Source organism: Doryrhamphus excisus, chromosome 1, assembly GCF_030265055.1.
Source record: "Doryrhamphus excisus isolate RoL2022-K1 chromosome 1, RoL_Dexc_1.0, whole genome shotgun sequence".
NCBI classification, from domain to species: Eukaryota; Metazoa; Chordata; class Actinopteri; order Syngnathiformes; family Syngnathidae; genus Doryrhamphus; species Doryrhamphus excisus.
Window position 1 is genome coordinate 3,267,248 of NC_080466.1, and position 18,057 is coordinate 3,285,304.

Below are 18,057 nucleotides of genomic sequence, written 5' to 3' on the forward strand. Positions count from 1 at the left end.
CCCTCTGCTGTTAGAAAGGTGGTATGGCAGGACAGAAAACTCAGGTTCCTAAGTTTATTTGCGCTTGATGTTGATTGCTTGATGCACAAAAAGTCACAAAAAGATATGCGGCCATGACATAATAAGAACAAAATGAATGTGATAATGATAAAGCCCACTTATGTAACAGTACTGCATATAAGCGTTCAATTTAAAACTGACTGGTTTATGGTTATGCATGTCAGTAGTTTGTGAGCAAAAAGGCACAGGCATCAATAAAAAAAAAATGACGTATTCTTCCCTTCCGTGCAAAATGAACACACCATGCAGCCACCGACTTATCACATGGCGACATTTCTATCTGCATCCATCTGGTACTTGAAGGGAGACCAAAAAAAAAAGAGGCACTTGTGTTTATGTGAGCTGCGTCTGATGTTGTTCCTGCCCTCCTGAGGTGTTTCATGTACAGGAGCAGTGTTGACTCATCATCTGATTCGCCTTCATCTACACACTCTTGGTCCCGGGGGAAATCACGAGGAGCACACACACAAGTAATATGTGTGCTTGTCGTTTATCTGTGGGCATCCTATTGTGTGATTGTTCTATTTTTTTTTACAGGATATGAATTGGCGTTTTATAATAGAAGCGGGTTGGGGGGGGGGTTGCGGCCTGTTGCATGCATGCATGCATGCAGCGTGTCAGAGGTACTACAAAGCTTGCTTTGCTTAGTAACGTTTTTTTTTTTTGTGCTGCTTTCCGCCATAGAGCCGACGACAACTTCAAAAAAAAAAAACACAACATGACATAATCTAATTTTACCTGCAATCCAAAAATTTGAACATGTTCTCTCTTGTTGCTAACATGAATAGACCAACGCCAGATATCAACAGGTTTCCCTTTGATGAAACGTCAACAAAAACTGCATGCTGATTGGTTTTGCACCGGTCACATGACCAGCCATTCCAGAGATGGGCAGTGCAAACTAAACTTTCAATACATTTAGTGAACACAGATGGATTGAACTGACACATAGCAAACAATGAATAATAATATAATAATTATGACAGGAATATTCATGTTTTGCATGATTCTATGTGATTCTATTCTATGTGATCTTATTGGATCAGACACACATGTCCACACAGACATACACAAAACAGTGTTACTCACTGGTTCAGAGGTGGTTTCTGAATCCACGCTCAAAGTTTGCTGCTCCATGAAGAAAAGAGTAATCCTCAACACGACATATGACAGATCCCCACGGCGCACATTGTCATCAGCTCAATCTGTGTGTGTGTGTGTTCGCTTGGCGGCTTTTAAATGTCCGCACCACTCCAGAATGTCGCTATCGCCGGATCACCCTTTTTCCAACTTGCTTGCGCTTTCTCATCTCTCCCCTTCCTCTTCTTGCTCCTCCTCGCTCGATCGTCTCCCTCGCCCTGCCTCTCTGCACTCACCCTCCTCTTTCTCTCTGCATTGCCACCCACCCTTGTGTGATTTCTATTCCACCCACACACACACACACACACACACTAATCAGATGAATGTGGAGGCATGGCTATAGAGGGAGACCCCCATCTTGACACAACACACATACACCCACGTATAGGATCAGCTTTGGTGAATGCCTCACCCTCGGCGCCCTCGCTCTGTCATCTCATTAGTATGCCCCATACACAAGTGACATTCATGACAGTGGGAGCGGAGTGGGGCGGGGGGGTTGATGGACAGAGTTTGATCTCTCTTGAAGGACTGAATAATGGACAAAGACGTGCACTCAAACAGTGGAGGCGACAGCACAGGACGCTAAATGATTATAACAGCAGGTAGCTTCCTGGTTTAGAGAAGCTCAATAAAGGGTCAAAGAATATATGCATAAATGATATGATATGATATTTTTTAACTGTTCAATTTAAACATCATGTCTTTCTTGTAATGACCATAGCAGAAAACGACTGAGTGGAGTTCAGCTTTGTAAGCATCGGTAAGTATCTCACTTCTTCTTTAGTGATAGTGATGGAAGTTGGAGACCCCTTTGGTAGAAAATAGCCGAATTCCACAACATGCCTTGACACATACTAGTGATACACACAAACACACACACACACCCTTTCACCACATGGTACAAGGAGGGCCCTGCGGTAAGGAAAATGGGTGATAAACAATCACAAGATTATTTAAAACCAAAAAAAAACTATAGTTGAAATACAATGTTGGAATTGTTTTTACAAATAGCAAAGTAAAAACACACTGACTTTGGAAAGTAATATGTACTGTACACCAACACAATTACACTACATACATGACAACATGTATGAACAAAGTCGTAATAAAGTAGTAGTAATAGTATATATATACAGTAGAGCAGTGTTTTTTAACCTTTTTTGAGCCACGGCACGTTTTTTTTTTACATTGGAAATCACTACTAAGTCTATAGGAGGAAGGAGCTAGGTGTTGCCACACGGACCGATATTACATTGCTCTGCCAGTCTTTACACCACGGACACTCCACAGTAGCCATGTTTACATGAGGAGTTTTTCTCTTTCCCAATGACTTTTCCGGAAACAATGGTATACATGGAAAGGAATATTCCAATCTCTTGTCTACATGCGTCGCTATAATCAACCAGAATAGTCAATGGGGCATGCCCAGTAAAACGTAAACACCAACTTCCCCGAGTTGTTCTTTCACTTGTTGGAATAATTCCGTATTGCCAGTTTTTCGTTTGTCCAGTCTTGAAATTTAGTTTGAATCAAAAACAAACTTTCCGTATCAGTCCAGTGCCGATTGCTGGCCTCCATTTTGAAAACTGAAGAACGTCTGGAGCTGCGTGTTACGTCATATCTGAGCATGCGATATGATCAATTTAACTTCAAATTCAAGCTTGCTAATATTTTATAATTCAACTGGGTACATGTTTTATATAGATATATATTTTCTTTTGACTTATGGACTTATGAATGGCGTATAGAAGGGTTTAGATTCTGTTCCACAGATGGCGCTAATGCACACGAAAGCTGCTTGCCAACCGCCAATAAAGTACAGAAGAAGAAGAACGCACCCTGACAACTTCAGCCGGATTGGGGAAAGGAATATTCCACCCCTGTTAATCCGATTATATATTCATTGGGATTGGCACTATTCTTTCGGAATGAGGCGTATACAAAGGTTACATTCTTTCCGTTTGAGCAAATAAACCAAATACAATTGGAATATTTGGGTCCACGTATACGTGGATATTGACATAATATTTGCAAGTGATGATTAATAAACGTTAATTATAAGAAATGATATTGGATAATTCCTCACGGCACACCTGACAATTTCTCAAGGTGGTTGAAAATCACTGCAGTAGAGTATATATCAGGGGTGGGCAAACTACGGCCCGGGGGCCACATGCGGCCCGCCAAGTGTTTCAATATGGCCCGCCTGTTTTTTCCAAAGTATTTCATTTAAACTCAACACATAACCTGGCATCGTGGCTTGGGCCAACTTTTTGATGGTTGAGGTAGCTGCTTTATCAATTTCGTTATTTGATGTGGTCTGTTGTTTACAAAATGCTCCTGGAAAAAGTAACACAAGCACAAAAATAAAAATAAAAATAATGACAATAACAATAATAATAAGAATGTTGTTAATAATAATAATATTACTATTATTATATTCATATTGTTGTTAATAATATTAATATAATAGTCGTAATATTATTATTGTTATTATTATTAACAATAATAATAATAATATAATGATAATAACATTGCTATAACTAATAATAACAAATCTAATATAATAATATATATGTAAAATAGTAATAATAAAGACAATAATAAAAATAATAATACATTTAATTTCCAACACACTTTACATCAAATAAATGATTTCAAAGTGCACATATAGCAGATTGCATGACACTTTTACATGTAAAATATGCGTAAAAAAAGGACTGTTGCATGTAAAATACTATATAGTCTGCCCCCCCCCTGTCAATTTTGTTAAATCAATGCGGCCCGCGAGTCAAAAAGTTTGCCCACCCCTGGTATATATCGTATAGCAGCACATGACTCTTGAATAATTTGAAAGGTATTTCTAAATAAATGTATTGTTATGATAATTATTGTAATCATGGTTAAAATCTTTATGAGCAAGACGATTTCCCATCTGGTTATTATTACTTATTATTACAATTCAATATTAAACTGAGTCTTATTGGCCGGGCAATGGTTGAAATCATCAAGAAAAGCCTACTTTTTAGTTGAAATAAACAGTTTTTATTAACATCGAGTATGACAATAGTGGCATATCTGTATATATTGTTGCACAGAAAGATGTTTGTGAAAGTGGCAGTGTTCCAAGTGACTTTAAAATATGATGTTGAGGCGACTTAGCCGCAGGCCACGCAGGCAAATGTCAACCTCATGTTGGTGGGTTAAAGCCATAAAAAAATCAGATAAGAGCTTCATTTGTCTACTAAATAGGCTAGCTTTAGGGACAAGTTATAAAGTAGACGCATCAAAAATGACCCACATATTGAACGCCAGGGGTTCTCAATTATTTTCTGTCATGTCAAATTCATTATTAACTCGTTCAATCCCATTCAAAAGCCGCCGTTCTCGGTACCGTCCATTTTGGATGATTTTGACTGATTTTCAAGGCACAGGGAAGACTCTCATCTTTCATGAGAAATAAAAGTTTGCTTCTACCTTTTTCCGTTCTTTTCCGTTTTCCCAGCAAAATATCACTTCTCAACAAAAAAAAAAGGAGAAAGTAGGATATTTTTTTGAAGATATGTACATAACTTTCACAAATGTAGCCATATACATTTATAGCCAAAATGCCTAAACAATGATGCCACAACATAAACAACACTAAAAAATGTTTTACATTGTCTTGTTTTTTTTACACCATGAGCTATTTATAATTTTAACATTTACAACAATGCAGAGGAGGGCTGCACGGCGGTCTAGTGGTTAGCACACAGACCTCACAGCTAGGAAACCAGGGTTCAATTCCACCCTAGGCCATCTCTGTGTGGAGTTTGCATGTTCTCCCCGTGCATGCGTGGGTTTTCTCCGGGTACTCCGGTTTCCTCCCACATTCCAAAAACATGCTAGGTTAATTAGCGACTCCAAATTGTCCATAGGTATGAATGTGAGTGTGAATGGTTGTTTGTCTATATGTGCCCTGTGATTGGCTAGCGACCAGTCCAGGGCGTACCCCGCCTCTCGCCCGAAGACAGCTGGGATAGGCTTAGGAGTTCTTATAAAATGAACTACTGCCACCTTGTGGTCGTATTTTCAGCTAAAAACTGCATCAAACATGCTCTCTTCTATTGTGGAGTTGCATCATCACCTCCTTGTGTAAAAAAAAAATGTAAAAGACGTATTTGGTAGCGATTTAGTTAATTAGTTATTTACATGCAATTAATTGGTGAGCGTGCCTTTTTTGGTTGGTGCAGCTGCATTATGACAGATGGGCTGCTCAAAGTGTGGTTTCATAATTACAACAGGTTCTGACACAGCCAGTCAACGCTCACACATGGATGTTTCTCAACGCCGGTGAAACGTGATGATCGTGAGATCGTCTCAGACACTCCATTTTGACTTGTACAACTGACACACAGCGACTTCCACTTTTACAGCACCCATTCATTCATTTATTCATTCATTTTCTAACGCTTTTCCACCCATTTGCTGTTATTACATTCATACTGTATCAAAACTTACATTTTGTAAAAATTCACATTTGTGTTTTTTGGTAGATTATTTCTCTTTTGTACCATGCTGCTCTTGGGAACATGCAAGGAACATGTATTTTGCGATGAGTCGCACAACTGAGCATGTGCGGTGCTCCCATGTGAAACGCACCAAATCTTCACTGCCGATGCCAAATAGCTTATTCTACTGTTGCTCGAGACAAGTCGTTTTGATCTTCCAGTACCCTCAGCCATAGGCAACATCTGCACTGGGACTCATGTCCAGCAATGAGTCCATCGAGGTAGGATCAAAGAATCAGAGCAAATACTGTGCTGATTGTTGATGCTTTTGTTGGAGGCGGCGTGATGGTGTATAGAGGCATCTCCAGTACTGGAAAATACTAGTCAGTACTAGGCCTGTCATGGTAATAATCAATAAATTAATTAACTGCATGACCAATTAATACTAAGACAATAATTTTTGCCGGCCTGGATATATTGACATGCGTGTTTGATTTCCTCCTCTCTCGCTCTACCAAGCAGGTCATTATTATAAGGAAGGAACATTTGTGTGGGGAAGGATTTTCCCAGCGGACCGCTTAATCGTAAGCGGCATCTCATGACAAAACACCAACGTCCTGAAACACAGGCAAAAGTTGACGGGAAAAAGTCCTCTTACAGAGCGTGATTGGAAGCTAGCCGGGTTAGCTTAGTTTAGCAAAGCATTCCAGTAAGGCTGTGTGTGCAACTCAGGCTGTAGGAGTGTGTTTACATCCAGCGTTTTACGACACCCTCAGAAGTTTTCAGTGAAATAAAGCGAGATGAACATTTATTCTTGCTCCCAGCTCGTCTTATCCATCAACACACACAATACACTTCCTGCCTTCAAAGTAAGAGTGTAATACCTTACATTACAATTGGAATTATATTGGCGGCTACATCTTTTTTACCACAATTACAGGCATTATTAATTCCATCCATCCATCCATTTCCCTCCGCTTATCCGGGTCCGGGTCGCGGGGGCAGCAGTTTTAGTAGGGAAGCCCAGACTTCCCGGTCCCCGGCCACCTCCTCCAGCTCCACCGGGAGGACACCAAGGCGTTCCCAGGCCAGCTGTGAGACATAGTCCCTCCAGCGTGTCGTAGGTCTGCCCCGGGGTCTTTTCCCGGCTGGGCATGCCCGGAACATTTCATCTGGGAGGCGTCCGGGGGGCATCCCGGTGACGGGACAGACCAAGAGTGATTCAGAAGACCCATATGAACAAGAACAAGAGGAGGAACCGTACCTCGCCCGGATGTGGGATACCGGGGCCTCACCCTGGAGCCAGGCCCGGGTCAGGGGCTCGCAGGCGAGCGCCTGGAGGTCGGGCCTTCACCCATGGAGCCCGGCCGGGCCCAGCCACACGGGATCTCCCCCTCGTAGACCCACCACCTACGGGGGCAAGCATAAGGGTCCGGTGCATTGTGTGTTGGGTGGCAGTCAAGGGCGGGTGCGTATGCGACCTGGTCTTCGGCGGCCAAATCTGGTTCTTGGGGCATTATAAATTGTTGAGGATTTTGTAGAAATGTTTGCAGTTAACCAGGCTACACACATTTTTGAATTACTCCAATAATATCATCTAGTATTTGCAATAATCTGTTGGACAATTATTATCCAGTAAAATTCGTTATCGTGACTGGTCTAGTCAGTATATGAAGATATCATGATGAGATTCTGCAAACAATGGAAAAAACGATGATGGTCATAGAATAAGCTGGCCTCAACCCAACTGAAAACAGATCAGCTTCTTTGTGCAAAACCAAAAAAAGTGACCAACACAACGAGTGGAACGCCACCCCACAGCAGTGTGTGACCAGGCTCGTCACTAGCATGAGATGTGTGTCAGGCTGTTGTGGCGTTGGATGGTTTTTCACACGCGACTAAAGGCTAAACGTTTGTCTCACCATTTCCTCTATCGCTTGTCCTAATTCAGGTCACCGAGTGACTTTGGGCCCGGATTGTTTGCCAGTCGATCGCATGGGGCCCCACAACCTTTCACACTCACGTTCAAACTCTCCTATTAGCATAACATGCATGCTTTGGGGATGTGATGTCATTATGTCATTATGCCGCAAGTTGCCGAGGAATCAGCCTACCGGGAAGCTCTACAGTAGCAGTCACACAGAATGAATATGTCATTGTGGCTTTTAATTTGTCACCTGAGTTTAGAGTTCAAATTCAAAGCTTTGGCGCCTTTTTTTGCCTGTTTTCTCTCGTGAAAAAGTCAATTCGGACACTGAAAAGTCTTATTTAAAAGCACCAAATTGAATTAGTCGGCAAAACTAGTCACCAAAAGGCAGCTTGGCGCCAGAGAAGTCTTAGATCAGGGGTGTCAAACTCATTTGGCATCGTGGGCCACATACGGCCTAGGGAGATGTCAAGTGGGCCGGACCATTAAAATTATACCATACTCTGCTATGGTGCTGAAAAATATAGTAATGCACTTTAAGATTCAATGAGACTTTTAAAGAAAGGGATTTTTAAACCACTTACACATACGCATATAAAATCTAAATGTAATCCCTGCGTACACCTTACAAACTAAGGAGAGTGATTTGAAATGTGTAATGAAGAAAGTGTTCGCCTGTCCTGTAAATCTGTAAACTTCATACATGAAACATACATACACATACAATATATAGTGAAATTTTATGGAGTTGTATGAACAGTAGAATTCCATCACACAACTTTTGTTTTGAAGCTGCTGACTAACATTAAAGTGCACATTTTTTAAATCACCACAGTAAGGATTCATCTTCACAGAGCTGTATTCTTTCAATGCAAACAGTAAGCCGTCATATTTTTCGCTGTGATGAGTGTCGTAGTGGCGTCGAATATTATATTCCTTCAATACCGAAACTTGTTGCAAACACACCAAGCACAGAGGTTTTCCGTGCATGTCTGTAAATAAATAGGACGTGGTCCATTTTTCTTTGAAAATTCTACACTCCTTATCTACTTTTCTCCGTTTGGATAACGACATTTTGGCTAATGAGGGTGTAGCGGAGAGGTAGAGACCAAGGTATTAACAACGTCGTAACAAGCAGCAGATGGCGCATTGATACCGTCTGCTGTTTTCAGTCTGTCTCAGTGATGCGGCTTGTCTTCTGCTCTGATGGAAAGAGTGCGCCCCTTAGCGGATAATCCATGAATTGCAGCGAATTAAAAATATTAATTCCATGTCTTTTATGCATTTTTTCCACTTTCAAATTATCCTGCGGGCCTGATCGAACCTCCTTGGGGGCCGGTTCCGGCCCGCGGGCCGTATGTTTGACACCCCTGTCTTAGATCTTCACACTCAACTTTCAGTCCACATCCGAGTTGTGTTTCCAAGTGGTCCTGCACCTATCATTACATTGCAGTTTGGGGGGGGGGGGGGGTTGCAGCAATCAGCCTATTGTGTGCATTGTCTGACACTTATTGTGCGTTCAACCCTTAATTTTTAATATATATTTTTTTTACCAATTTTCAGTTGCGAATCCAGCTGGTAAACAACTTATAGAGCTGGGACCAATTGCAGCACAATCTCCTCGCCTTTTTGCGCACAGCCGTCAAGCACCACTCAACAATTGTTTCTGTGTGCCGGTGACCTTTCAAATGATTGATTCCATTAGCTGCACCACAATAGCATTGAAATCATATACGGGATTGTTATCTGCACCGACGGTTAAATATACTCATTAGGCACAATCAAACGAGAGCCAATAGAAAGATGAAAATACTTGGGTTTGATTGGTATTGTGAGGGAGGTAATCATTCAACGAGATGTTGATTTTTTTTTAATTTAATTTAACATGTATACAATTGCACTTCATCATTGAACAGCGTATAAACATAAGGTAACCCAATAAGTACTACTAATAAATACTACACCAATGCACAAGCCACTACTTTTTTCTTAAAGTTTGAACCCTACAGCTAATTTATGGCTAAATTCTGATCTCACAATTACTACTAATCATTTAAAGACTGTGCCGCTAATGAGTCAGTGAGGAAACGGTACCGCTATCAGTGCAGTCACAACAAGCTTGTCAACCCAATGGAAATTGCAGGAGGTGATTACTCAGAATAAGTCTGAGTCACGCTGTCATCAAGTCATCACACAGCAACCTAACACTTAAAGGGTCTAAGTCAGGGGTGTCAAACTCATGCCATGGAGGGCCGAGACACTACAGGTTTTTTTGTTTTTTTTTCCAGCCGGTCACTAAAGCAGTGAAGCAGTTTGGTTTGAGGAAAGGAGCTCGTCAATTAAATCACATGATGGAGAAACTGATTGGAAAGAAAACCCGCAGTGGTTCGGGCCTCTGTTTGACACATGTGGTCTTAAGTAATATGCAAACAAGTACCTACACATAAAATTAAAAAAATTTAAATGAAAAAAATGGAGTGATCGAGTGGTTAGCATGTTGGCCACACAGTCAGGAGATTGGGAAGACGTTTCGATTTCGATTATAGGTAGACGTAATGCATTATGGAAAAATTTTAGTTATTTTTTTCACTTTAAACTTGTATACTGGTATATTTCTGAGTAAGTATACAGTTTGAGTGTTAAGTTGCTGTGTGATGAGTTTAGTGAATTTAGTGTTGTTTGTAGGACAACACGGCGAGTCATACTGTTTGCAATTTGCAATGAGTTGACAAGCTCTTTAGCTATGACAAGCTCATAGCTCATGATTGACTGAAGACTCGTGTGTGTCACCATTTTATGACATGGACATGTCCGGTGTGGCTTATACAGTATATGTACAAATCTGCTGTTTGCAGTTTATAACACAGGAATTTACTGAAATACTTTTCTGCTTTTGCAGTAGTTTGGTTTGGTTTGGTGACCAATGACATAGAGGTTGTTTTCATTTCACACTCGCTAAATGTACTGCAAAAAAGGTGAGTAAGGAAAATTCACAATGAGAGTACAGAGAACATACTAACTCCTTATTTCTAAAATCACAAATACTTCAACTTGCTAATATAGTTAATTTTCAAACAGCTAAAATAATGCATAAGGCTAAAAATAACCAATTAGCTAAAAATGTCATCCAATACTTCTCTACAAGAGAGGAGAAATATGATCTTAGGGAAGAACTACATTTGAAACATTTATATGCTAGGACTACTTTAAAAAGCCATAGCATTTCAGTATGTGGAATCAAACTATGGAATGGATTGAGTAAGGAAATCAAACAATGCACAACGATGAGCCAATTCAAGAAACAATACAAGCAGTTGATGTTTGCTAAATCCAAGGATGAAGAGTCTTGAACCAGTCATGATGTGCTATATATATCACTATATTGACACTTACTATGGTACCCATTATGTCATTGGATGCTCATATCACCTTGTACTTCGGTACGAGGTGCATTATTAAAAAAAAAAAAAAAACCTTAAACTGTATTATGGAAAGCAGGAAGTGAACAAATGTAACAGTTACTGATTGTAAAAGTACCAGATGGAGGGGTAGGATTTAATAAGCTTTGCTTCTTCCTACTCCTTTTGGACATGTGGAACTGTGAACTGATTATGGGATGCACTCAATTGTAATCTGATGCATGTTCAAATGAAATAAAACCATTACCATTTGGCGTTACAGTCTGACAAAAAGATCAGCAGGCCAACTGCAGACAATGTGGGGGGTGGGGTGGGGGGGTGCCAAAGATGCCATGTCTTTGGCCATTACTGTACAACCAAATCAGCCTAGTTTACACAGCCATTGGCATCTTTGGCATGCCAATATTAGCATCCATGACTGTACAGTACTTCCCACAAAGTATGATAATGATGTCTTGATGCAGAGTCAAACACATTTCACCCACAGAACACATACTTGTGTATGTAAAGTATGTACATAGACATAAAAGGAGCATTATGGGTATTGAAGTGTGTCACTAATTTCAGAATGGTATTGTTTTATGTGTGTGAATTTTGTGCATTGAAGCTACACTAACGAGCAGCATGTTGTTCATCCGAGCTCATTATGTGTGCTGGGTATGTTTGAGCTGCCCACTCCAAAACACACACAATCTCTCTCTCGCTCACACACACACTCACACACACACACACACACACACACACACACACACATCCCCAATACCGAACACAAAGCTTTCTCTGTCTGTGGACATTATTGCATGTGCACAAACAGAAAAAGGCCTAATGACCGGAAGAAAAAAGTGAGATAACGAGGGCGGCAGTGGCGGTGGAATGACAACTAGAATATGATGAAAACATAATAATAATGCGGTATACTGTATACCAAATACTTATATATATATACACTACAATACACTTTCAAATTGAGGCAAATCATTTAATTGGATGGCCAATTAAAACCAATAATGGCATTCCAGCATCTCTGCCTGGGATTCCGATGAATTTCTCCTTGCGCAACCGTTATAAAGAAAATTCCATGGTGCCGGAGAAGCTGCAGAACAGCGGAAACATTTAGCTTTCCTCTGATCTATATCTTAGTTTAGACAAACCGAGCTGTTGTTGTGAATCGCGTTCGGCGTCCATCATTCTGGCTTTATCAGATGCCAGCTGAGAAAAACATTGTGAAAGTTTACTTTGGCTTTACTACAGTGTGTAGCAGTACTCTATGAATTACAATCAAAATAATAGCCAGTACTTGGTTTCTATGTCAATGTTCTCTCATTGGCCAAATCATTAGGTACACAGTACATGACTCCGACTGAAGGACCTGAATAAGTAAATGCTTAGATCTTGCAACCAGTACAGTTTGACACACCTTTCAGGCAAAGCTACAGCCTTCTAAGGTCAAACAAGTATTAGTAAATATACAGTAAACCTCGGATATATCGGAAATTCGCTCATAAGGGACAGATAAAAAAGAACCGATTTTTCTGTAATGCATTTCCAATAAAAATTTATTGCATATATCGGATTTCATGCACGGGGAGAACATGCAAACTCCACACAGAGATTGGGAATTGAACCCTGGTCTCCTAGCTGTGAGGTCTGTGCGCTAACCACTCAATCACCGTGCTGCTATTATTATATTATTAAAATAAAATACAGTAAACCTCGGATATATCGGACTCGGATATATCGGAAATTCGCTCACAACGGACAGATAAAAAAGAACCAATTTTTCTGTAATGCATTTCCAATAAAAATTCATTGCATATATCAGATTTTTTATAACGGATTTCGCCTATTTCGGACAAAATCTCCAGTCCCGTTAGAATGCATTTCCATTAAATTTCCCTCGCATATATCGGATGGCCGCATCGTGGCGCTCCGATTCGCCGAATCGTGACAGGCCGCTATACGACGTCATTTGCAGCGTTTGCAGCGTTGCCTGCGCGTCCAGGTACATTGGAAACATAGTCAAGGAAGTGCCTTTTTATAACGGATAAAATCCCATTTACGCATATACCGGATATAAATCCGATATATGCGTAAAACGGACATTTTCCGGTATACGCATATAACGGATTTCGCTTATATCGGACAAAACCAGTGGGAACAATTGAATCCGATATATCCGAGGTTTACTGTACTACCTGGCAGACACTCCATATGGCTTTAATAAAAATACACCAAAATGCTGTGGTTGTGGTTGTAACTTCTAGTAGCATACAGCAACGCTGTACCATACTGAGAGCTGTTTCTATTGCTGCAGGGCAGAAAACTGGGAACATAGCAACAACAAAAGAAAACTGTTCTCCATGGAAACTGATGTCTGAGTATATCGCCATATCATGTCTGCATTGAGTTATTGCATAAAACATTTTTTTAAATGATGGAAACTGTCAAAAGTCGAACTTCACTGGAGCTCACTTCAACTACCTTCGAAGGATTCAATTGCATGCGTGCTGATTTATTTTGGCATTTAAGTTAAGACGTATTGACAAGGAGAAGGCAAGTGTTTTGTTGTTTAAGTTATGGTTAAGTGGTTGACTTATTGTTACATTTTCAAAAATTGGCTAAGTTGGTCATACAGATTCCACTGCATTAGTCTAATGTTTTGTTTTTTTTTTTACAAGCAGTATACTTCCCACTTCCAAGGATTGTTGCATGCATGCAGCAGAAGTCTGCCAACAACTTTGTGCACACCCTGCGGCTGGTTATGTAATAGTCCAAAACTTAAGTCGTTAATAAATCAAAAACGAAAGCAGCCCAAATGTTCATTTTAACTGCACAAAACAGCACAAACGTAGCACACAAAAAAAAAAATGACACTACTTCCGTTCAATCCTGAGCATGTTGGGGGGGCTGGGAGACCTTTGGTTGACTTATGTAATAAACTATTAAGATTGTAATAACTCTGTAATAACTCAAAAACAAAAGCGGAAAGATTATTAATTTTAACTGCACAAAACAGCACAAATGATACTAGTTTGGTTCAATTCAGATGTTGAGGAACTGGTTATGTATGCCAACATGTCAGATAATGAGGTTTGCGCTTTTGGAAGTGAGCCGTGAAAGCCGTTTTTTTTTTTCCACTGATGTCAAAGCAACCCGGCCTGCCTAATATGGGCATGCCCAGGCACAAACTGCGTGGGCATACAGTGTTCAATCACAGTGTGACACTGGAGAAGGGCTGAGGGTGGAGTAAATTATGGCGGAAGGCAGGAAACCCGTGGAAGAACAGGTGCAGAGTCTGGAAGATCTAGAAAGCTTTCTGTGGGGGTTATCATGTGTAGCTATAGGAGTCCATAAATCAATACAAAGGCCCGAAAATTAGTATAATAGACCCCCTATAATTGTTTGGACAAAGCCCATCCAGGCACTAGTGACAAAGCCTACATATTTTTATTTTTTTTATTTACTGCAGATGATCCAGAGCAGCCATGTTGTACGAAACAGGGAAAATAACCGTTCGGGTTGTTATCTTCAGCAGTATAATTGTCTCTAACAGCAACCATTGTGTACAATGAACTATCAACTATATACCGTGAATGTACAGCAATCACAAAATGCATATGGTCTCGCTCCATAGGCTGGCTTCTCCACAACTGTGTGTATGTTGCCATGGTGATATGAGAAGAGGGCCTGAAGTGTCATGTGATGATGCGCATGAGTTGCTATTATTAGAGCCGGTGCACGTGCGTCTCAAATGTGACGACAACGCAGCACTCAGACGAAGCTCGAGTGTTGCAATAACACTCGCCACTTGTCTGCAGATGCACAAAGGGCCAGCCAGTGTGTGTGTGTGTGTGTGTGTGTGTGTGTGTGTAAGTGTGGGTAAGTGTTTGTGTGGTGCATGTGCAATCATGTGCACCTACCTCCAGGTCATCCAGGGAACGAGCCAAGCTGAGACGTTTGGAACGTCCAAAGGAGCGTCTGGCTGAGGAACGTGGGGCAAGAGGTGGGAAACCCATGGTCAGACCTCGGAATCGACCAGCCTGAAAAGTGAAAAGGCATACGTTTTACATCCGGGGAGGAGGCATTCACAACAAAGATGGTGGATTGGTGATTGTGGAGATGGTTAGCGGGAATCTTGACTAAAGCTTTAAACAACAAACCACTTCAGGAGTGAACATGTGAATTGAACTGGATCACATCAGTAAATAAATGAAAGAATACTTTTGTTTTGTTTTGAAATTTCAGGTTAGATCAGAACCAAAATGAATCTTGACACTGTTCTGGGACAGCAGTTTTTTGGGCAGGCTCTGAAAGGCAAGCTTGGGTGAGTTTGGTATGCGAAAACCTGCTCAGAACCCTGATCTCAACCCCATCAAACATCTTTGAGGTGACCAGAGAAATGCACTTCTGGATGGAAGGGGCTGTCAACTCCACATTTTCCTCTAGGTCAGGGGTCTCAAACTCAATTTACCTGGGGGCCACTGGAGCTAGGGTCTGGGCAAGGCTGGGACGCAAAAAAAAAACAAAAACTACATTTATTAAAAACAGAAAAATATACAAACTTTTTCGCTGCTTTGGTTCCGATTTTCTACAAGAAAAGCTCTGATAAAACATTCCACTGTTCTCAAATATCTTAATTTTTTTTTTTTTGCACAAAATAATATGAAAAATAAATAAACAAATCAAGAATAAAGAAAATCAATCAATCAGTAATAAATAAATATAATAATAATAATAAAACGGCAAATAATAAAAAATTAAGAAACCACATATAGTTGGTGGGTAGACAAATGATTTTTTTCAGATTAAAATGAACAAAGCATTATTAGAGCCCTGTAGACATGACAAAACACGACTATAGTCACATTTATACTCTTTTTATTTACAACATATTGCGCAACTGCAGGGTCTTGAGACACATGCTAACTCGCAAACTAGAGAGCTAGCGAGCTAAACGGTAGCCTTCAAGTTATTTCCTTTAAACTTAAAAAAGCCAAAAACTTACCACTTCCACACAAATAGGGAGGATAACTATTAACAGTTATTTAACCTTCAACATGAACATTAATCAAACGTAATAATTTTTTCTGGGTACATGATACCATACGGCATCCATATCAAACTTGTGCGGGCCGCACTAACATTAAATTTTCATATCAAGCCGGGGGCCTCAAACTAGTGTCCTGCGGGCCACATTTGGCCGCGTGCACATACTGTATGTGGACTGTTTTTTTATTTCTTTTTGTTGCCAACACAACGCAATACTAGGTACTGACTAGTCAAAGTTCACACAAGTCACACATTCTTTCCAAAACAGACTGAGCAAGAACATGCTCAGGTATTTGAACCACTGGCAAGTACTTGAACTATGAATGATGAATCCAAAAAAAGGGAAGTCCAAATGTGCATACTGAGGGAACTTCACGTGTTCCTTCCATTTAGCTTATTATTTTCACGTTTGCCCAACTTACTTTGTATTTCTAGCAAATACCTTCCTTTCTGTGATGCCTACCTTTGTTGTGGAAAGTGTTATAATCTATAATCTACAGTAGATTAGAATGGAGCAGTAGCAGTTCAGTGTCCACAACAAATGTTCAAATGTATGAATACACCGAAAATCTTCGGCAATAGACATGTTTAAATTAACGTACATTAAATTGGACAGCAAATTCTTGCTGTTTTTGTAAAATAATGCACACCATAGCAGAAATAAAAACGCTTAATGTAGGGTAGCATCATAGTCTGGTGTTGCACGAGCGTCGCCAGGCCTGAGGAGCTGCAGCAAGGAAACATGAATTCCAACATGCACTGTGACATTCTGAAGCAACAGCATAATCCCCTCCTTTGGAAAACCGGGCTGCATGGCAGTTTTCCAACATGATTACGACCCCAAGCACACCTCCAAGATGACAACTGGCTTGCCGAGGAAGCTTAAGATGAAAGAGCGGGACTGGCCAAGTACGTCTCCAGACCTGAAGCTAATTTAGCACCTGAGGGGGAAGGTGTAGGAGGAGACGGTTGTCTGGCATTCACCAGCTCTGTGGCGTTATCACGGAGAGAGGGAAGAGGTTTCTAGTAGTAACAACCTGTGGATCTGTGCTGAATTTCATTCCCAATAGGATTAGAGTGCTGGATAACAATGGTTTTAATACCAAATAACAAAAACACAATTTGTACATGTTTACTGTGAGGTATACTCACTTATGTTAATAGCTATTTAGACCAGGGGTCTCAAACTCAATTTACCTGGGGGCCACCGGAGCTAGGTTCTGGGTGAAGCCGGGCCGCATCAGGTTTTCAAAAAAAAACGCAAAACGCATTTATTAAAAACTGGGAAAAAAATCAATTAAAAAAAACTATCTTCAATGCTTTTGCTTCTGCTATATCCTACACTTTTTCAGTACTTTGGTTCCGGTTTTCCACACCAAAATATCTGATAAAACATTCCACTGTTCTCAAATATCTGAATTTTTATTTTTCTATACACAAAATAAGATTAAAAAAATAAATAAACAAATTAAGAATAAAGACAATAAATCAATCAATCAGTAATAAATAAGTAAAATAATAATAAAACAGCAAATAAGAAAAACATAAGAAACCACATACAGTTGGTAGAGAAATTATTTTTTTCATATTCAAATGTACAGTATTAACAGTTATTTAACCTTTAACATGAACATTAATGAAACTTAATCATTTGACCCAATTAGCAAGTTAGCATCGTACTCAGTTCCATCTGGGAGCAGTGTCGTAACTTTAACAACATGTTTGATGAGATGCTTTATCTTGACGTGGATTTTCCGTTTGATTCCAAATCATTTCCTGCATTTATTTGTACCCAGCGTCATAAGCCTTTAGCTTCATTGCTAATCAAAAGCAAAACAGGGCGGGGTAACAGGGTAGGGTAACAGTATGGACGGGGCAAAATCATGGTTAATTGTGTCCGGCATGCACACAGCTTTAAGATGTCATTTCAACATTAAACTTTGGTATCAAGGTGGGGGCCTCAAACTAG

General features: G+C 40.2%; 1 protein-coding gene across 3 annotated transcripts in view; it reads right to left on the bottom strand.

The window, feature by feature from the left end:
• rgs12b (regulator of G protein signaling 12b) overlaps positions 1 to 18,057 on the bottom strand; it is a 70,794-nt gene that overhangs the window by 43,130 nt on the left and 9,607 nt on the right. For all 3 annotated transcript variants that reach the window (XM_058076452.1, XM_058076531.1, XM_058076611.1), the window contains exon 5: positions 14,960 to 15,079. In XM_058076452.1, the coding sequence (XP_057932435.1) occupies positions 14,960 to 15,079 (120 nt within the window). The remainder of the gene's footprint in view (positions 1 to 14,959; positions 15,080 to 18,057) is intronic.